Source organism: Leptopilina heterotoma, unplaced genomic scaffold, assembly GCF_015476425.1.
Source record: "Leptopilina heterotoma isolate Lh14 unplaced genomic scaffold, ASM1547642v1 Lhet_31, whole genome shotgun sequence".
Classification (NCBI taxonomy): Eukaryota; Metazoa; Arthropoda; class Insecta; order Hymenoptera; family Figitidae; genus Leptopilina; species Leptopilina heterotoma.
In genome coordinates this window covers 866,087-888,696 of record NW_025111011.1, presented here as the reverse complement: position 1 = coordinate 888,696, position 22,610 = coordinate 866,087, and the positions used below count along the sequence as shown (strand labels likewise).

At 22.2% G+C, this 22,610-nt stretch overlaps 1 protein-coding gene across 1 annotated transcript in view; it reads right to left on the bottom strand.

Moving 5' to 3' along the window:
* Positions 1-4,309: 4,309 nt before the first annotated feature.
* The window catches only part of LOC122504694 (lachesin-like), a 280,358-nt gene continuing 262,057 nt past the window's right edge, over positions 4,310-22,610 (bottom strand). The window contains exons 7-11 of the mRNA XM_043615904.1: positions 22,108-22,294; positions 14,402-14,539; positions 9,560-9,679; positions 7,866-8,039; positions 4,310-5,099 (exon numbers count right to left, since the gene is read on the bottom strand). Of these exons, the coding sequence (XP_043471839.1) occupies positions 4,759-5,099; positions 7,866-8,039; positions 9,560-9,679; positions 14,402-14,539; positions 22,108-22,294 (960 nt within the window). The 3' untranslated portion in view covers positions 4,310-4,758. The remainder of the gene's footprint in view (positions 5,100-7,865; positions 8,040-9,559; positions 9,680-14,401; positions 14,540-22,107; positions 22,295-22,610) is intronic.

Here is a 22,610-nt window from a genome sequence, read left to right as displayed (position 1 = left end):
TTCTTTTTGAATTACAAATTATATTGTTTTTGTTTATTTTTTTAATTTTGGATTGTCTGCAATTTATTATTCGTTGTATTACATTGAGGAATTTATCAATTATTTAGGCAAAATATTTTGCATACAGATTATTATTTATAATAATTTGAATTTTATGAATTGAATTATTGAATTTTTGGTTGGAATTTATTCGAATTGAAGATTATTTAGAAAACTTATTTTCGTATATAATATGGAATGAAATTTTTGCTTCTTTTTTTTTGCATTGCAATTTGCTTTGATGGTTTTTTAATTCAATATATCGAGTCTTTAATATGTCGCATATAAAATCTATCATTTCTGTATTACAATTTCATGAGTGTACAATCAATTGATTACAAGAGTAAACGAATTTTTAACACTCATCACTGGCTGATATTTACATGATTTTTTTTCCTTTTTTTTTTTTTGATCCAGTTTGAGAGTGTGCGGGTGTATGTACATACGTAAAATGTGGTCCTATGCAGATCATATGTGTCGTTGCGATGCATATTTTTTTTACAATTATAGAAAATTTTTTCTTTAAGATACAACTGAATGTATTTTTTTGTTTAAAATTTTTGTTTAACAAAAACTGAAGAAAATTTAATTAATCTATATTTTACGTCTTTGAAAATCGAAAATGAAAACATTTCATGTGATTATTTTTGTCATTTCGGTTTTGTTTCTTTTTTTGTAATACACATTGTTTTAAACAAAAAATAAGGGGGAATTTAAATCCATAGTTTTTGTCAATTTATAGCGAAATTTGATAGAATTTTAATTGATTAAATCACTTTTGGAATTAATGTTGAAAAAACTTATAGAAATTTTATTAAAATATATTTAAAAAAATTTATTTGATTTAAAGAATTAATTACTTGACTGTTTATTTATTTTTAATATAAATCCATAGTTACTTTGTAACAAATGAATTTTTATTTACAATAAAACAAAAATTTATTTATTTATTTAACAATTTATACAAAAAATAAATTTTTATTGGCAAGAAAATAAAAATTTTACAATAAATAAACTTTTATTGACAAGAGAAAAAAATTTACAACAAATAAATTTGTATTTCCAAAAAAATTAAAATTTTACAACAAATAAATTTTTATTGATAACAAAATAAAAATGTTACATAATAAATAAATTACATAATAAATAAATTTATTTGGATTAATAAAAACTTATTTAAAAAAAATAAATTTCAACTCACATAATTTTGGAGTAAACAAAAATTATTTGGTGCGGATATTTATTTTATTATAAATATTTTTTTATTTGTTAGTCAAGTAACTAATTGTTTAAACAAAATACATTTTTTCTTCATTATAGTCTCTTTCAAGTGTAAAAAATTGTGGGATATATATATATGCATCTCATTTTCATAAAATAAATAAATTGGAACGAAAATATTTATTTTTAACATTCATACTTTTCATTTTCGTTCATTATAAAGTTATTTACAGTATATTTTAAGTATATTTATATATTGCACAAAAATTGACTAAAATTATATAAATATAGGTATATTTTTTTAACACTTTTTGAAAAAAGAAATTATCTTTTTGGTATTTTATTATCTTCATAGTGAAAAAAAAGTTTCTGTTAAAGAATTTAAGTCGATTAAAAATATACATTAAAAAAGGGGTCGGCGATTTTTTTTTCTTTCAAGTAATATCGCCTTGTCAAATAAAATTCCTTATAATAACAGTTGGGGGTCTGTTTATGATATTTATTGTCGCAGTTCTGACTCGAGCATTATTGCAAACGAGCAAGTACCTATTTTAATTATGATGGTCAGTCATAAAAGACAGATGTTGAGTCTTTTTTTTTAATGCCTAATAATTTTTTACTTTTACAACAGAAGTAAATTTAAAAAGTTATTTGCTGAAAAATGAGTAAATGGAATTGTTTCCATTTTCTTTATTCTAAGTTTTCTTTTTTCTATATAGAAAAATCTTGGTAAATTTTTTTTTATACAGACGATAATTTTCTTATAGCTATATAGTAATTTTGAATTCACTACAAAAAAAAATTTTCTTTTACAATTTTCTCGCTGCAAGTGTAGAAGATATTCTTTATTTTGAAAAGTAGATTTTTTTTTGTTGAAAATAATTTTAGAGTATTGCTTTTCAATGTAAACTTTAAGTTAACATTTTTTTTAAAACTATTATTATTTACATTTATCGATGAGTAGTTAAAAAAAAAATTTGCGTTTTGATTAATTTTATTAATCAAGTTATTTGGAATTCGATATATTTTTAATATTTCTTTAAATGCCTGTACATTTAGAAAAACCACGTTTATCCGAACTATTTGAATTGCCTTTTGTGCTTTTTAAAGCAGAAATATTGAAATATTTCTCCACTTTGAAATCAAATTTGTTAAATTTTATATTTGAAGAATTTTTATTTTAATCTATTTATAGATCCTTAGAAATATTTTCATGAAAATATAAAAAAATTTATGTATATTTAAATTAATTTAAATACATAAATTATTTTTTAATTTAGTGATAAAAGTAAAAAGGGTTTCTTTTTTTTAATAAGATAATAAATTTTTTGAGCGAAATTTATCGCAAGATTAGTAAATCGATCGAATTTAATTAATATTCTAAAAATTTTAATTTTTATAAATTTAAAAATATTGAAGAAAGTTTAAAAATTCAAAACTACCTTGCTACCTGTAATTTTCACACCTGTTGCTTGAAAAAAATAGACATTTACCTATTTTTTGTATTTTTCGCGACTCCGCAAAAAAACGTTTATATTATATTTATTAATTTAAATTATTAGAGGCTCAAAGTTAGCAATTAATTGTTCAATGAAAAAAATTTATTTGCAGCAAATATTAGTTTTTAATTAAATAAAATATATTTGTAGCAATAATTTCTGAATTCGAAATATTGTTTACATGGCTCAAATAATAATTATTTTCTAAAAAGAATTGTTGAAAATAATATTTGTTATTGCAAGTAATATTTATTAAAAATTTAAAATAATATTAATATTGGTTACAAAAAATATTTGTTGTAATTAATATATATGTTACTAGTAATATTTATTTAAAATATAATATTTAATTAATTATTTGAATCAAATAAATTTTTTTCGATTGTTCATTTATTTCTTAAAATTTGTAATAAATTTTTTTTCAATTTTTTTTGTTTGTTTTGATTTTTATTTAAAAATTTATGTTAATTATAGAAATTCAATAATCTCATTATCATGAATGGAACACACAATGATTAATTTTTTTTATTTACAAATATATTAAAATCAATCCCAAACGTTTTTACGGGAACAGACTCTAGAAACTACTTAACATTAAATTTTCATATTAACAATTAATGATAAATGTTCATTAATCTTTCTCTCTTCACTTATTTACAAAATCTAATTTTTTTTCACAGATTAGGTTCTTTCTTTTCAAACATAGTTTTTTTGTGTTTAATTTTCTTTTTCACTTTTAGTAAAGAATATTCTACTTATTTACAAAATTTTCTTTTATAATGTTTTTAGCATTTTTTTTTAAAGAAAAATATTTTATCTGGATTTTAATATAGTATCCGCGGTAATTCAATAAACAGGGCGCGAATATATAAAGTTTTAAAGCGTTGACACCTGACTTAGAGTAAAACTTACCCTAAATTTTAATATATTATAAAGTTCACATTACTTATTTTTACATATTGGAAATTCGATAATAGGTTTAAAGTTAATTTTATTCACTTCCCTTGGAGGAAGAAATAATGTAAAAGGAAAGTTTATTAAATATGAAAATTTTTTGTATTACAACTTTTTAAATTTAGTTTAATTTTGAGTTTAAAAGTTTTAAACTAATATTTTTTAATCCAAAGTTAAAAATTTTTAGATTTACAAATTTTAAATTAATAGTTTTTAATTTTTTACAAATTTTGCAAGTAGTGAACTTTTATTTAAATTCACAAATTTTGAAATTAATAATATAATAGCTCTCTAAATTTGAATTAATAAAAATTTTTACTAGAATTAACTAATAAATAATAATTTCTACTAATTAATTATTAAACTTCACTAATGAAAATTTAGAGAGATTTTTATTTGAATTTAAAAATTAAAAATTGTTTTCTACTTACAATATTGTAATTTTCAATTTATTTGAAATTTTACAAAATGTTTTGTAAAATGAAAAATATTTTCTCTCAAAGGAGAAATTGAATGAGAATTCTAAAAGTTATAAAGTGAAAAAATTTGATTATATTTGAATGAAAAAATTTTGTTGAAAAACAATTTGAGGAACATCTGCTCTTTTATGACTGATTTCAATATCTCAACATAAAGGAAGACTTCTTTGATTCGGAATCATATTTTTCTCTTTCTTTCATTCTCAATAATTACTATCCAATTTCTATTCAATAATTACATGACAGTAATCCCTGATCGCGCAAATTCTAATCGTAATTCTAGCAGGGCGCATTTATACACGCTTCAACGATTTATGTAACAATTTTTTTTTCTCCCTTAATTTCTAGATATAATTTTCGATCCGACGATATTTACATGCGATGAAACCTATTATATTAGGGATTTTGTATCATATGCGAGGTTTCATAATTACATTATTTTCTATATATATTCATAAATATGCAATTTGAAATTCCGTTTGACACAAAAATTCCAGTGTGTTTGTTTTCTCTTTTTTATTCTTTGGTATATAATTTTTGTTTGGAAATTTGCTTTTCTATAAATTTTAAAGCGTCATCATGTGAAGTAAAATAAGAAACAAAAATTGCGATAAGAAAGTTTGTCTATTGTTTGCTGTGTTCATGATAACCCAAGGTGGTGACATGGAAGGCGCTATCAAAGGTCTCTCTGTTCTTTGACCCTCCTGTGTACTACCAGCCATAATTTGTGTTGTTCCAAAATTATCATCGTTGCCTAGTCCTGATTCGAATTCTTCATATTCACCATTATGATGTGAATAACGATTTGTCTTTCTAGTCTTGCCTCGATTTGATGGTTTCTTCTTTGGTTTTAATTCCACGTGTTTTTGTACTGTTATTGGCGTTGTTTTCGGCATCAAATGCAATTCTGGAAGAAGATTTTTTTATTTTAAAAAATTCTTTTTTATTTAAACAACTTTCAGGGTGGCCACATGTCAGTAAAGTCAGGGAAATGTCAGGGAATCAAATGTTTTGTCAGTAAAGTCAGGATAATGTCAGGAAAAAAAATTTTTGTCAGGGAAATTAAGAAAATTCCGACTTTTTATAACTTATTCTCAAAACTTGCTACTTTTTCGACTTTTCTTACAAACATTGCAACAAAATACGACAATTTTTAGTAAAAAAAAGTGCAACTTACTTTGATTTTTATAATGCGAAAAAATAACTATAAACAAATCTTTCAAAAATTGTTTTTGAATAATTTTTTAAGATAATTAAATTTTCCAAGTATATCTATAATATAAATCTTTTTGAATAATTGAAATTTTGTACAATTTAAATGAAAATAATTAATTTTGTTCAAGTATTATGTTACAATTTTTAAAAAACAACTTTTGAAGAATTTTCATTGCAAATTTTGAAAAGAATTGAATTATCAAAAATGTTAATGATGTAAATTTAAAAATAAAAACTATTGAAAATTAGCTTCTAATTTTTTAAAATTCAATATTTTAAGTATTTTCAATTACATATTTCCAAAAATTCAAATATAAATAATAAAATTTTATAATTATTTTTAACATTTTGGAGAAAAAAATCAGTTTTAAAATTTTTAATTAAAATTCATCAAAAAATTAATTAGTTTTTTAGATTATACAAAAATTCTTTTAAAAAATTCAATTATTTTCGAAAAATTACATTAAAATATTTTTAAAAACTAATTATTAGAATTGTTTTCTAATAATTTTTTAAGATTCAATTATCTTTTGACAATGTAAATAAAAATTTATGAAAATTTACTTTTTGGACTTATTTTTGAGAAATCATGGTCCTGTTTATAATTAAAATTCTTCAAAAATTTGATCATTTTTATTTATATTTTTCAAAAATAAATTATTTTTAAAAGATTTTACCAAATTTTAATTGTTTGGAAATTTTTCTAGATTGAAAAGCTTATTATCATTCTTATTTTCTTATTTTAAAATATTTAAAAAAAATTAATTGTAAGAATTTCCTTATAATTTTTTGAAAATTTTATATCTGAATAGCTTAAAAAACTATGGAGAGTTACAATTATTATAAAAATTGAGTTTTTGTATTTAAATAATTGAATTCCAGAAGAACTTTTGGAAAATAATTTAAATTAATTCCATTCAGAGATGAAGTTTAGTTGAAAATTGTAGAAATTAATTGAATTCGGGAAGGGGTATAATTTATTATAATTTTTAGAAATTAATAAATTTTACTCATTTTCCGTAAACATTCATATTTTCCTGTAAAAATAATTTTGTCAGGGAAATTAATTTTAATGTCAGTAAATTGTCAGGGAAATTGATAAACTGAAACTTGTGACCACCCTTAACTTTATTTTTGTTAAAAAAAATATCTTTTGCAGGCCTCGGATTACATTTCGATTTTTCCAAATTTAAATTAAACATTTAAAATTTATATATATCTGCTCATCTTATTTTATTAAAATCCTAGTAAAAAAAATTCTATAGAATTTTACTGGAATGAATAAAATCTAGTGAAAATTTTATGGAATTTTAATCGAGCAATCAAAAAAAATTTTTATACGAATTTTAGTAGATATTATATCAGATAGAAATTTACACAATCATGTTTTAGGGATATTAATTAATTACATGTATATATTACTATTATCAAACCCGTTTATGTTCAAATAAATAAAAATAAATTCCTGTGGAAGAATAAATAGCAATAAGTATTTTAATAATTAATTAACAAAATTATTATTAAATCATTGAATAATTTAATTTCAAAATTTGAAATAAATTAGATTTTCAAAGATTTTTAATTAAAATATTTCAATAAATAATTATTTCTAGAAATTCAAATTAATTCATTGAGAAAATTAGGTGATTGAAAATTTTTCTAACAATTCTAAATTTAAATAAACATTATGTTTTAAACAGTTTTAATAAAAATTTTCAAAATCGTATTTTTGAAGAAAAATATGAAAAGCTATATCAAAAAATTATTTGAAAAGAATTGAATTTTACAAAAATTTAGATGATTTAAACTTATCGGTGTAAGAAAAATAATTAAGAAATTTCTGAAAATCAACAAAAAGTCATGAGTGAATGGAAAATAAAATTTTTTGAAAACTCTGAATGACATTTCGAAAAAATTCGACTTTTTCAACCCTTTTTGTACTTAGAATTGACTAAAACGACTTATTGTGCGTTAAACATGATCCGAGGCCTGCTTTTGTTTAAAAGAAATCCATTATTCTTTATTAAAAAAAAGAATTTTCTTTTTTTGAAAAAAATTATTTTTTTATTGGAAAGAAATTTAAATTCTTTTTTATTAATGAAAACCCTTTTCTTTTATTTATTAATTTCTTAAAAAAAAGTTTTTTTACATTCTTCTTTTATTTGAAATAATTGTATTTTTTATTGAAAAGAAATTTAAAAAAATTCTTCTATATTATAAGAGAATTGTTTTTTATTTAAAATTTTTTTCTACATTCTTATTTTATTTAAATTTTGTCTTGATTTATTTCATTTTGTCTTGATTAAAAGTTGTTCTCGAATAAAATGGTTTTGAATAGAAACAAAAAAAAAAATTGTGGGTATTTTTTAAATTTCATTTTTTGCAATTTAAAGAGGTTGCGGTTGATTTGAAAAGGAGACGAATGTTGAGGGAGAAAATAAAAAGTCAAATAATATACCTTGAAGTCGAACAATGCCTTCAGCGGTACCAAGAGCGTTGACAGAAGAACAGATGTACCCTCCAAAGTCTTTTTTCTCTAAGTTGTGAACTGTCAGGTTCATTTGCCAAGAATAGTCGGTCAGAGCGTGCTCCGTCATCGTGTACTTATCGCTCGGAAGTAATTTTTCACCTGCTACAAAAGAGCAGAGAATTCTTTTCTCAGTACAGTAACAAATTTAAAAATGACTTCCTCTCCTCTCTCTTTCATTTTCTCTCTCGGTAGTTAATTTTTCGCAGCTTTTAAGAGTAATAAAATGTTACTCGAATAAATTAAGTCGATTAAAAAGAAAAAAATAATCTAAATTTATTAAAAAGGACAATTTTTTTACGGAGAAATTTTTATAGAGAAATATTTTTTTAGAAAACCATCATAAATAGAGAAAATATCATTTGTTCTTTTTATTAATTAATCAAGTGATTTATTTAATGGTTTTGAGTGTATATATCCAAACAATGTTATGTATTTCAACAATTTTGGAATATGAGATGAAACATTTATTGAAATTATAGTTTAGTTTATTAGTGCCGCATTATTTAGTCTCCATTGAGCGTAATTTGTATCGGTGCGCGACTAAATCACGATGCAAACAATATTCAGTTTTCATAATATGCGAAATATTATATATGTATTATTTAACTATTTCGAAATATTTCAAATTCCCTGTGATTGAAATTTTGAGTATTTATCATTTCATATAAAGATAATAAAATTAAATTAGAAAATAAAAATAGGCAGAGAATAGAATTAATGTAATCTAATTTTCCTCAAAAGTCATAAAATTTTGCATTTTCTTCCATTTTAACTTTTTTTTAAAAAAAAGAACTACAAAAATTTTTCCTTTTCAAAAATTGAAAAATATTTCTGCTTTTTCATTTAGAATTATTTTACATGAAGTATATTTTTGCAATGCAATAGTTAAAGAGGAAATAATAATTGAATTTTTTAAAAAGTCATACATTTTTTGGAACAAATAATAACAATAATTTAATAATGAAAATAACAATTTTAATATAAATTAGAAAAAGAATTCTTCTGGTTTAGAAAAATTCGTTGAATTTTAACTGATTATATTAATTTCTTTTTAAAAAAATATTAATTAAAAAATAAAATTAGAAAGTGAATTCACTTGGTTAGAGAAAATTTATTGGATATTAAAATAAAAGCAGTGTATAGTTATATACATTTTTAATACTATAGCTTTAGAAAAAAAACTGCAGACTGCAGAAAAAAGTTTAAAAAACTATCTGTAAAAAATTCAACAAAAAATTCATATTTAATTAATTCTGCAATTATTGACGCAGTTGCAGGTGAATAAGTAAAAGTTCATATATTAAAATAAATTCCATTTAATTACTTTAATAAAACATTTTTTCTCTTAATTTGAAAAATCCACTTGTTCTTAAGCGAAATCCTCTTCTTTTGAAATCAAAGTTAATTTTTATTCTCCACCCAAATTATTTTTATTCTGTTAAGTCTTTTATTTCTCTATTTATTTATTGAGATCTAATTCAATATTTTATTTTCTGTATTTTCTAGTGTAAAAATTCGGCTAAATAATTTTCTCGGTAAACAAATTTTATTAGATTAGCTTAATTTTTGATTGTAAATAAATAAAATTCTTATATTGGAATTGAAAAATAAATTATACTTACTCATGTTTCTGTACCATGTGTTCATAGTTTGTGGAAAAGCTTCCACGTGACATTGAACTACTACGTCACTATTTATAGGAGCTGCGACAAGTTGATTTGTAACTTTGATAACTGGTTGAACTAAAAAATTTTAAATTTTCAATTTAGTTTTTTTTTCTCTGTAACTTCAGGGTTGCACAGGTCAGGAAAATCAGGGTAAAATCAGGGCAAATAAAATTAGTCGGCAAAATCAGAAAAATGGCAAAGAAATTTTATCAAAAGTACATTAAAAAAAAATTACTGCAAAAATTCTGATTTTTAGTGTTTAAAAATATTTTCGAAAAAATTTAAAAACCTTTGAAACCATCTTGAATTTTGTTTTCATCTTAAAACTTTTCATTCTTCATGAATAATGAATGAATTAATTAATCAAATTAATGGGATTTTTGTGAAATTGAATGGAAAATAATTTAATTTGTTAGAATTCTATTACAGATTTTTAAAAAATTGAATTTTCGAGGAATTTTAATTTATTAAATGATAAATAATTTAATTTTTTTTAAATGCGAAAGTTGCAAAAAGTTATAATTAAAATTTTGAAAAATTAGTTTTTTACTTTATTGCAGTATTTCAAATTTTGTTTTTTTAAAAATAATTGAATGTTTAAGCAAGTAATTAAATAATTTTTGAAGTAATAAAATTTTTTTTAATTATATTAAAAATACAATTTTCTAACATTTTTTGAACAATAATTGAATTTTCTAAGAGTTTTATTAAAATTTTTGAAAATAATCGAGGGAAATTGACTACAGTAATTAATTTTATTTTTAAAATAAAATAGGAAAGACATCTTTAAATCTATGCATTCAAATTGCATTTAAAATAATTAAATGTTGAGAGTTATATAGAATAATTTTCAATCATTTTATAATTTTTAAAAAATCTAAATTTAAAATTTCCTTAAAAAATTAAAGTTGGGAAAAGTATCCAAATTTTTGAAAAATTTGCTTTTCAAATTATTTTCATTTTTTTTCTAGAGTTAATTGAAAAATAATTAAAAATTTTAAGAAAAAGTCAAATTTTCCGAAATTTTATTAAAAATAATCGAAAATAATTAAACTTTGTAAAAATTTTATTGAAATTTTTGATAATAATCAAGGGAATTATTAATCAGTTGATTATAAAAAGATTTTAAATTAAAGTTTTAAAAAATTGTAAATATTATGTTTATTATAACATAAAATATGAAATATTTTTAAAAACTATTTTTTCAGAATTCTAAACATTAACTTTTTTTTATAATTGAACTTAAATTTTTTAATGGGAGGGGACACCGATATTTTCAATTAAAACAAGAAAATAATTGAAATTTTCCATTATATTATTTTTAAGGTAATTTTTTAAGAGGAATCCAATAAAATAAAATCGGTCAGAAAATATTTTGACCCTCTTTAAATTTTTATTTTTCTTAAAAATTGGTAAACTTTGAAAGCCTTGCGTAATTTTCTAGAAAATATGTTTGAATCTACAAAACAATTGCCGAATGAAAAATTGATTTTTATAACTTTTGAAGCATTTTTTTGAAAAAAGTTTGTTTTTAAACTAAAAATGCTAAAAAGTACCGTTATTATTCAATTTTTTTAATTGAAAATTTATTTGTTTATTTTTCTATCTAATTTCAGATTGTAATTTTTAAGTATAAAAAATAAAAAATACAAAAACATTATGATATAATTATGATCTGAATTTAGTTATAGAAAAATAATCAAATGAATTTTCAAATTAAAAAAATTAAATAATTATTTTATTTTTTAGCATTTCTAGGTCAAAAAAAATTTTTTTCAAAAAAATGCTTCAAAAATTAGAAAAAATAATTTTTTTCATTTGGTAATTTTTTTATAGCTTCAAAAGCATATCATATTTTCTACAAAATTACGCATGGATTTCAAAAGCTATCAATTTTTAAGAAAAATAAAAATTTATTGAAAAAATCAAAATAATTTTGTATCGATTGTATTTTATGATTGTATTTTATGAACATTGAATTTGTCAGAAGAAATTACTTTAAAAAAAAATAAATTTTTATTAATTATTATTTTTTATGATTTTTTCCTTTTATCTTATTTTATTATTTTTTAATTTTCATTATTCATTCTATAATAACTTTCTACAGGGTTGCCACAAGTCAGGGAAGTCAGGGATTTTTATTAAAAGTACTGGAAAAAATTAAATTTTTATAATTTATAAGAAAATTCTGAATTTTGGTGTCTTTTTTGTTTACCTTATAAACTATAAAATTGACAAGAATTGTAATACAAACCCTTAAATTTTTTCTATTTCTGACAATAATTTCTTTTTAAATAACTTAATTCTTGAAGAACTATCACAAAATTATTACTTATAAATTATTTAATTAATAATTTTACTTAAAAATTTCAAAATTCATTAGATTTCAAAAGAGTTGCATTTACAATCTTTATAAATAGATGAACTTCAAAGGTTTCACTTTGAAAGTTTAGAAAATATCAATTTTTAATGAATTTAAATAGAAATTTTAAGAACAACTGATTACAGAAATTCAATTATTTTCAAAAGTGTTGAACTTCTTCGCATAATTTCAATTATGTTCTAAAATATTTTTAAATCCTCGTCAAAATTTCAATTACCTTTATAAATAATATAAAAATCATCTCCGAAATTCAATTATTTTCAAAAATTTTAATAAAATTCTTGTCAAAATTACAATTATTTTCAAAAAAAAATGTTAATAAAAATTTAACAGGAATTCAATTACTTACCAATTTTTTATACTTTTCTTCACACCAGTTCAATTATTTTTAATTTTTTAATAGAGTTTCTCCATAGAATTCAAATATATTCAGAGAATTGAAAAAAAAATAGTTCTAAGCAATTCAATTATTTCGAAAATTTTAAATAAAATTATTTTAAAAGTTCTATTATATTAAAAAATTTTGACAAAATTCTTTATAAGATTTAGTTAATAAAATTTTCCTATACAATTCAATAATTTTTAATACAATTCTTCTTAAGAATTTAATTATTTTCACAGATAATACATTTTTTAAGGGAATTAAATTATTTAAAAAAATTTGAATAAAATTCCTCGCTAGAAATAAATTATTTTCATAAATAATAAAATTTTTCTTGAAAATTCAATTATTTAAAAAAATTTTGATAAAATGATTTATAAATTTGAAAAATTTTAATAAAATTTCTTCTTAGAATACAATTATTTTTGTAAAATACAACATTCTTCCTAGGAAAACAATTATTGGCTAAAATGTTTGTAAAAATTTTCGAATAAATTCAATTATTTTCGTAAAAAATAAAAATTCTTTGAAGCAATTCAATTATTTAAGAAATTTTAATAAAATTCTTTCCAAGAATTCAATTCTTTTCAAATATAAACATTTTCACAGGAATTCAACCATTAAAAAAAAATTTTTTTTTAAAATACTTTATCAGATTTCAATTATTTTCAATTTTTTAATGAAATTTCTAGATGTAATTTAATTATTTTTAAAAGTTTTAAAAAATTCTGAAAACTTCAATTATTTAAAAAAAATTTGAATAAAATTCTTCATAAGAAATTAATTATTTTCATAAATAATACGTAATATTTTTCTCCGGAATTCAATTATTTTAGCAAATAAAATTCTTCACAGGAATTCAATTCTTTAAAAAAAATTTCATTAAAATTCATTGAAAGAATTCAATTATTTTCATAAAAATAACAAAACTTAACGCAGAATTTAAATTATTTTTTATACAATTTTAAATAACATGATAGAAAATTGCATAAAATTAAAAAATAAATTAAAATAAATTAAAAAATAAAATTAAAAATTGTAAAAATAAATTTATTTTTACAATTTTTTTTAAATTTGCCGAAAGAATTCAATTATTATGAATTCTTTATAATAAAAATTATTTTAAAAATTAGTTTTAGTAATAAATTATAATTGAATATTAAAAGCATTATAGCGTGAATTTTTAGAAATAATTGAATTTTGAAAAGGGTTTAAATTAAAATCTTTGAATATTTAAAATTTATAGTTACAATATTCTTATGATATAAAATTATAAAATAATGAATATATCACGTTGTCATATTAAGTTTATTATAAAACATGAGGAAATCGATCACTCCGAGTCGATGACACGGAGTGGTCGATTTCGTCATGTTTTATAATATAGTTTTTTTGACTTCATTCTCTATTTTCAGTGTTAGGGTGTCAAAAGAATAAAGAAAGTCTTTTTTATGTTTTCGTTTATTTGACTGATTAATTTCTAAGAAGATAATTATATTTCATTTTTTTGTTAAATTATTCATTGTAATTATTTTAACCTTGTATATTTTTTGATAGTCTCCCTGAAGTGGAAATTATTTATATTTCGAAAGGTTTGAGTAAAATATATTTTAATCATTGCCCGAATGTTTTCGTTATATTAACCTTGTTTTATTAAAAATAATTTTATGGAATATTTAAATTATTTTCTTAATGTAGTTAAAAATACCGCTGTACCCTCCCATTAAATTGTTGAATTGTTTTTATAAGGTAAAATTATGTTTGCGAAAATCAAAGAAAAGTCAGGGAAAAAGAAAAGAATTTTTGTGACCTCCCTGAATGTTGATAAATAAAATAAAAAAGCAATTTAAATAATAGTAGATAGGTTTTTTTCTTCTCTTTTGAAGTGAAAAATTTTGTAAAAGATGAAAGGAAAATTTTGTGAAAGACTCGTTGGAATCAAACAATGAGATTATCCTTGAGTAGTTACAGATTAGATTTAACAGGCATAACTTTCTCGGGACTAGTTTCAGTTGAAACAAGGTATACGTACATTGAACCTGAACTGAATAACGTTTGCTGACCGAAGGTGGTACGCCATTGCTAGCTATGCAGAGATAGTTTCCCATTTCTTGTCTAGTAACTCCTGATAATTCGAGAATTTCTCCTTCGTATTTTGTGAAGCCAATGACTGAAAAAGAAGGGGGAAAAAAGTAATTAGTAAGTAAAAGTAATTATTAAAAGAAGGGGAATTTTAGAATCGGACTTATTTTCGAACAGTTAGCATCTTTAATAATCGATTTTTGTAATCTTTTCTTCTTTATCGTCTATTTTTTTTTTCATGGCATGCACTTGAAGAGACGCATGAAGGGCTCTTCGAAGCTTTATGATCCTCTACTCGCTTTCCCAATGACGGAAATCTTTCGCTCTCTTTCTTCCCTCCTTTTTTCTTTTCTCTCTTTTTTTGCTTCCTCTTCGTTATCCTTTTGCAGTTAGGTACGAATCGACTTGAAATTTTCCCGAGGCGTCGACGACTCGCCGTGCCGGATTGGCTGCCTTGGAATTGCATTAACGAGTCCCCTTGTCAAAGGAGGGATACCAATCTTTTTTACGACCGAGGAAATCCTGTTGGACTCAATCGAGAAGAAAAGCGCAAAACACGCTAAAACTAGATACTAGGGGATTTCTATGATGATGGAAATTGAAACTTTTAACTTTTTGAATGATAAAGGTGGATATGTCGTTTCTTTTTTCGACGATTTTTTTTTTACTATTATCGAGATTCAGATATATTCAATTGTTGGAACAAGTCTCTGGATTCTTGATTTCTTAAAGATTATGTTTGGATATAGGAGCTGTCATAAATAAAATGACAAATTATGGATTATAGGGATGTAGATTCTGTTTGATTTCTTGAGACGCTTGATAAATTGATGCGCAAGGGGTTCGATTTTGAAGTTGATGTGAGAGCGTCCCTTTTTTTTTGTTCCCTATGAAAATGTCAATTTGATTCTCAATCATAGAATTGATTATACTGTCTTTATATGTAATACTGATTTCGTGGATATAAATTCTGAGATGAAATCAGATTTTATTTCTATGGGTATTTCAAAGGAATGTAATTAATCTCAACGAAAATATCTTCGATGCTAAAAGTTCCGTCAAGTAAAAATTTTGGTAGATTTCCAAACAATTTGTGAAGTGAAAGTTCATAACTAAAGGTTTAAGATTGAGTGATCTTACACTGAGAAAACGATTTATTTAAATCAAATATATTTTGTTTAAATCATACTTAAAATATCTTTGCTATACAGTCAAACATATTTAAGTTTAATTGAAACATATTTTTTGGTTCATTTAAAGAGATAATATATTTAATTCAAACATAAGTTATGGTTGATTTTAAATTATTTATAATCAACTTTAAAGTTTGAATTAAACATATAATTTTTAAACATAATTTTTATTTAAATCAAAACAGAAAATATGTTTGAATTAAACATAATTATTCAAACAAATAATATTTTTGAATAATTATGTTTAATTGAAACATATTTTCTGTTTTGATTTCAACAAAAATTATGTTCAAAAATTTTATGTTTGAGTCAAACTTAAAAGTTGATTTTAAATATATATATTTTGTATTTAAATATATAAATAAGATTTTAAATTTAAAATCAACCATAACTTATGTTTGAATAAAATAATTATTTCTTTAAATGAACCAAAAAATAGGTTTGAATTAAACTTAAATGTGTTTAACTGTATAACAAAGATATTTTAAGTTTGATTTAAACAAAATATGTTTGGATCAAATAAATTGTTTTCTCAGTGTTGATTCAAATAACCAATTACTTGTCTATTGTCAAATAAATATTTACTTGAATCAAATAATTTTTATTTAAATCAATTAAATGGTATTTGAACCAATAATTTCAGTATTTGAAGCAAATACCATTTAATTGACACAATGGAAAATCATTTGATTCAAGTAAACACTTAATTGATAATAGTCAAGTAATCGGTTATTTGAATCAAATAAATTTTTTTTCCAGTGTGACTACCCAGGTCGAAAAATTCCATGAAAGGACCCCCTGGAAATTCCATGGAACTTCTCCATGGAAATTCTGCATTTTTTTATTTAATAATTTTTTTAATACTATTTTAACATTTCTATTAGACTCTAATCATAATGGAAATTTTTTTTAACACAATTTTTGGAGGCGATTATCAAATTTGAGCTTTTTAAATCAATTTGAAGCTTTTTTATTAAAGAAGAGCTTTTTCCGAAACATGGAAATTCTCAGGACTTTTTTACAGTTTATTTCAGATTCAGAAAAAAATTTGTATCTTGAAAAACGACGCTGGTCTTGTAAATTTATTTCCACAATTTTCGTAGTCGAATATCAAATTAAGGCTTTTTTCATCAATTTAGAGGTTTTTTTTTTATTAAAGAAGATCTTTTTTCGAAACAGAGGTACTCAGAACTTTTTTAGAATTTATTTCAGATTAAAAAAAAAATGGTGTCTTGAAAAGCGACGCTGGTCTTGACAATTTTTTTTTAACAATTTTTGGAGGTGATTATCAAATTAAGGCTTTTTCATCAAATTAGAAGTTTTTTTTTATTAAAGAAGAGCTTTTTCGAAACACGGAGGTACTCAGAACTTTTTTCGGATTTATTTCCTATTAAAAAAAAATTGTGTCTTAAAATCAAAGCTGATTTTGACAATTTTTTTTCTTAATTTTCGAGCCATATTTAGGCATTTTTTCATCAATTTGGAGCTTTTTTATTATAGAAGAACTTTTTCCGAAACACAAAGGAACTCAAAACTTTTTTTTGAATTTATTTCAGATTCAGAAAAAAATTGTATCTTGAAAAGCGACGCTGGTCTTGTAAATTTGTTTTCACAATTTTTGTAGTCGAATATCAAATTTGCACTCACAAAACAGTCTATTTATATAAGTAAAAAGGAATCCTTTTACTATAAGCCGATTTTCCCTTTAATATTTGTCTAAGAGGAATTAGTTTTCTATTAAAAGGAGATTCCTTTAAATTATATCCTTTAATTTATTAAATGATTCTATCTTGTTTACTATTAAAAAGAAATATTTTATAATTATTGTAAAAATTGTGCAGATTACCTTTGCATTACATAAAGAGTAATTAAAATTTTTTATTTTATTATTCTGATATGTTTACAAACGTTAAACCACGTGAAATTATCCTTTTGACATAAAAAGATTTCATTGAAAAATCAAAAGAAATCAGTTTATATTCAAACGTTTTTCTTTTTTCCATTAAACTTCTATCCTTTTTATATTTAAAAGATTCCTTTTACAATAAAACTATTTCTGCTAACGATTAAAGGACGTGATTTAAAAGGAAATTAGTTTTATGTTTAATAGATCATTTCTGTGAGTGTGGGCTTTACTTTATCAAATTGGAGCTTTTTTTTTTATTAAAGAAGAGCTTTTTCCGAAGCACAGAGGTACTCAGAACTTTTTTAGAATTTATTTCAGATTCAGAAAAAAATTGTATCTTGAAAAACGACGCTGGTCCTGGTCTTGTGAAATTTATTTTTACAATTTTTGGAGTCGATTATCAAATTTGGGTTTTTTTCACCAATTTGGAGCTTTTTTTTTTAAAAAATAAGATCTTTTATCGAAACATAGAGGTACTCATAACTTTTTTAGAATTTATTTCCGATTCAGAAAAAATGTGTATCTTGAAAAACGGCGTTGGTCGACCCCACGTCGAAAAATTCCATGGAAGTTATCCATGGAATTTCCGTGAAGATTCCATGAAAATTCTGCAAGTTTTTTATTTTATTATTTTAATAATATTTTAACATTTCCATTATAATTAGAGTCTAATAATAAGCTTTGTTGCAATTTTTTTTGCAAAATACCTATTTCAATCAAGTTTTGCAAATAAATTGCAAAAAAACTTATTATTAAACTCTAATCATAATAGAAATGTTAAAATAATATTAAAATAAAAGAATTGCAGAATTTCCATGGAATCTTTAAGGGAATTTCTTGGAATTTCCAGGGGGACTTTTCCATGGAATTTTTCGACGTGGGAAGGATCAAAAATACTTTTAGGAGAAAACAAAACAGTTTTGTTCTCACTCTTCCATAGAATCAAAATTTACACCTATAAGACTAACTTTTCACAAATAGTTGATTTATTCTTCCCCTGTGAAAAATGGGCTCTTTTGTGATTTCGTATTTTGTAACAAGAAATTTACCAAATCTAATTTTCTGATATAGAGAGAAAGTACGTTTGTCATATATAATTATAAAGTGTCATCGAATTCGATGAAAAGTCGCATAAATTCATTGAAATTCAGCAAAGAGAGAGTAAAGAGAGGGAATTTTAGCGTTGTATGTGTAACACGTGTGTGGATTGGATGAAACCGATTGTAAATTCGAGATGTCCGGCAAAAGCGCGATATGGAAGCATCCGGGACCGGAAGTCGAATCGTAGGTAATTTCAAGGAACTGCTGTGCTGTACCAACCTATATATATATGTATGTGTGTAGCAACTTCCGTGCGTCTGCCAGATTGTTATAGTGAGATTTAGAATGCATTACATGCATGTGTCCCTCGACAGTTTTCACATAACACTTTAAAATTAATTCCTAGAGGGGGAAATTAAGAAGATTAGTTTTCTTCATTTTGGAATTAATTTTATATTTATGGATTTCTATTCGAGTAGATTAGGTACCTCTTATGGGAGTATTTATATTAATTTAGATGTATAGTTTTTTAATGGTCTCCTCTATATAATATCCCTGAGGGATTGTTGTACTGTTTTTTTTAATATCGTAATATTTGAGTTTTATGATATTAGAGTGCATTTTTTATGGCATCTATTGTGCGTATTTTAAATGGTTATAACTGTTAACTTTTGAAACTTTGATCTGAGAATGCTTTCAGAACTCTCTATAATTTAGAAATATAGAACTTTGTAAGTAGTTGGTAAATTTACTACTTCATTACTTGGAGCTATTAAATAGACGAGTAAGTAATGAGAATGTAAGTAATTTATTTCTGTTAGGCGTTGTCGTATTTTAGTATATATACATATATATTTTAAGGGACTTTGTGCAATTTCTTAAAAATTTCATTACATTGCGCTCAAGTTTGCAAAATATTCTTTTGTTTCTATACATACAGAAGAGAGATAGATGTATTTGACTTAGAGATTACGTATAACATTTTGTTTCAAATAAATTTTATTTGGTTCAAAGAAAACTTTTATTTGCGTCGAATTTTTATTTGGTTCAAACAGAAGCAGAAAATTGTGGGGTATTATTTTATTTGGTTTTGATTTAGATGCAACAATAGAATTTTTATTCAATAGATTCAATAAAAATCACGTTTAATTCAATTGTACCTAAAATATTTAGGTATAATTCTAATATATGTTTTTGGTTGTTTACTTATATATTTGGATTAAAACAAGTTTTGTAGCAAATTAAAATAAATTTATAATTTAAAATTTTTTAAATTCTCTAGATTCAATGTCTGATTATAAATAATTATAGAATTAAAGAATATCTTGAGATTCAATATGGAGATCAGTATTCTCCACCTGCGAACGCCAAGGTCTCCGCTAGATATCAGTTCAGTTGACGAAACCAGATTCAAAGCCACCTAGTGATAATCTTAGTGTTCTCAAGTGGAGAAATTAAACCACAATTTTATCCCTTAAAAACTTTTTTACAGTTAAAAAAATGTTAGTGTGAGAATAATTTAATTTTTTTTGAGAATTTGCACTACTTTAAATTCGTTAATAGTTGAAATAAAAATTTTGAATAAAATCATTTCAAACGATTTAATTATTTTCAAAAGTTTTCGATTTAATTTCAATTTCAATTATTTTCAATATTCTACGTTATTTTAATACAAAATTTCACAAAAGAATTTAAATTATTTAAAAAGAGTTTTATAAAAATTTTTTGCAAACATTAAATTATTTTCATAAATAATAAAAGTTTTGCAAGAATAAATTCAGTTATTTAAAACACTATTTTCATAAAATTATTCGAAAAAAATCAATTAAAAAAGATTTTTTTATAAAATTCTTTTGCAGACATTCTATTATTTTCATAAATAATAATATTTTTATAGGAACTCAATTATTTAAAACAGAATTTTCATAAAAATTTTTCTACAAAAATCAATGAAAAAGATTTTTATAAAATTCTTCTCAAGAATTCAATTTTTTTGTTAATAATAAAATTTTTCTCAAGAATTCAATTATTTTTGTAAATAATAAAATTATTCTCAAAAATTCAATTATTTTCATTAATAATAAAACTCAATGCAAGATTTCAATTATTTTCAATACAATTTTAAGTGAATTTCTCTAAAAATGCATAATTATTCTTAAAAATTCATTCATTAAAAAAAACTCATCGCAATATTTCAATTATTTTTAATACAATTTTAAGTTAATTCCTCTAAAAATGCAATTATTTTTAAAAATTCATTCATTAAAAAAAATTTATCGCAAGATTTCAATTATTTTTAATACTGTACATTTTTAAGTGCAATTATTTTTAAAAATGTTATTAAAATTTTTTTTTAAGAATTCAATTATTTAAAAAAAAATTGATGTAATTTGTTTGTTAGAATTTAATAATTGTTCTTAATACATTTTTTATTCTTGAAAGAATTTAATTATTTACAAAAAATTTTAATGAACTTTTTTGGAACAATTCAGTTATTTTCAAAAACTTTGATAAAGCTCTTTGTAAGAATTCAATTTTAAAAAATATTTAATTATTCAATTATGTACATTATTTATTATATAAATAAATTAAATTATTTAAATAATTGAATTTTCGTAAACTTTTCCGAGAAGAATTGATTTAAAATTGGATTTTAATTAAAATTTTAATGAATTGAATATTAGAAGCGTGGATTTTTAGAAATAATTAAATTTCAAAAGATTCGTTTAATTTAAATCTTTGAAAATTTTAATTGTTGTAAAATTCAATGTTTCATTTTGAAGTAATAAATGATTAAAGTTTTGTATAGATTTATTTGAAAATTTCAACAACAAAAAAATGGTTAAGTTTTGGAAGAATTACAGTTGTAATTTTGTAGAAATAATTAAAGTTCAAAAAGGCTTTGCGTTGAAATCATTTAAAATATTTTAATTCCTGGAAAAAAATGAATAGGTATTTAAATATTTATTTTTAAAAAATTATTCTATTTTTGAACTCAATTTAATTTGGAAAGTTATGAAAAAAATTGAGTCAACTAATAATTTTTCGATAGCTATTTTTAAACGCAATTTAATTTGGAAAGTTATGAAAAAAATTGAGTCATCTAATAATTTTTCGATAGCTTCTTTTTTTTACTACATTTTTCAATCTTAAAGTTAATTTTTGCTACTTTTTAAAAATTAATTACCGAGTACGAAATCTGCTATTTGCAACTATTACAAAAATTTTATGACAATTTTGATACTATTTTTCATTTTCAAATTCAGATCAACGCCTATTTGAACCAATTAAAAGTTATTTGAGCCAAAAGTAATTTATTTGGGACAAGAAACAAATTAATAATTTAGTAGGTTCTTTTTTTCTGGGCGCAGTCGATTAAAGTTTTACTACTGTTGCTGAATGTTCAGTCATTTATTTTGTTTAAAGACTGAAAAATTGATTGTTATTAGGCTGTATTGCTCTTCCTCATACACAGAGAAAGTATTTTATTAGATCGTGAAAAGTAATGGAACTTACCCTTTTTTGATCCATTTTCACGAATCGATATAGAACGACCATCTTCTCGTTTCCAAGTGACTGTGGGTTCAGGTGTACCTGTTGCTACGCATTTCAGTCTGATATTTCCACCTTCCCGTGCTACCATACCATCCGATGAACGATCGTCCATTATATCGGGTGGAATCACTACATTCACGTAACCCATCTTTTGGAAAACGGAAATTGCAATTAGGCTCATTCAAATCGACAAAAGATATTTAGAAATGTTTTATTATTCCATCCAGAAAAAAATATCAGAGTTTACTAAATTATTTATTTCTTTCAGAAAAAAATTTTATATAGTTCAGATAAATTTCTTTTGGTTCGACTATAACGAATAGAATTTTTATTTAAAATAAATAATTTAGTAAATTCTGTGTCAAGTATATTTTTAGATGAGTCGCTAATAATTATTTTTGTAAATTAAATTCTATTCGTTACACATAAATATTTACTCTCTCTAAAGAATTAGTAAAAATGTT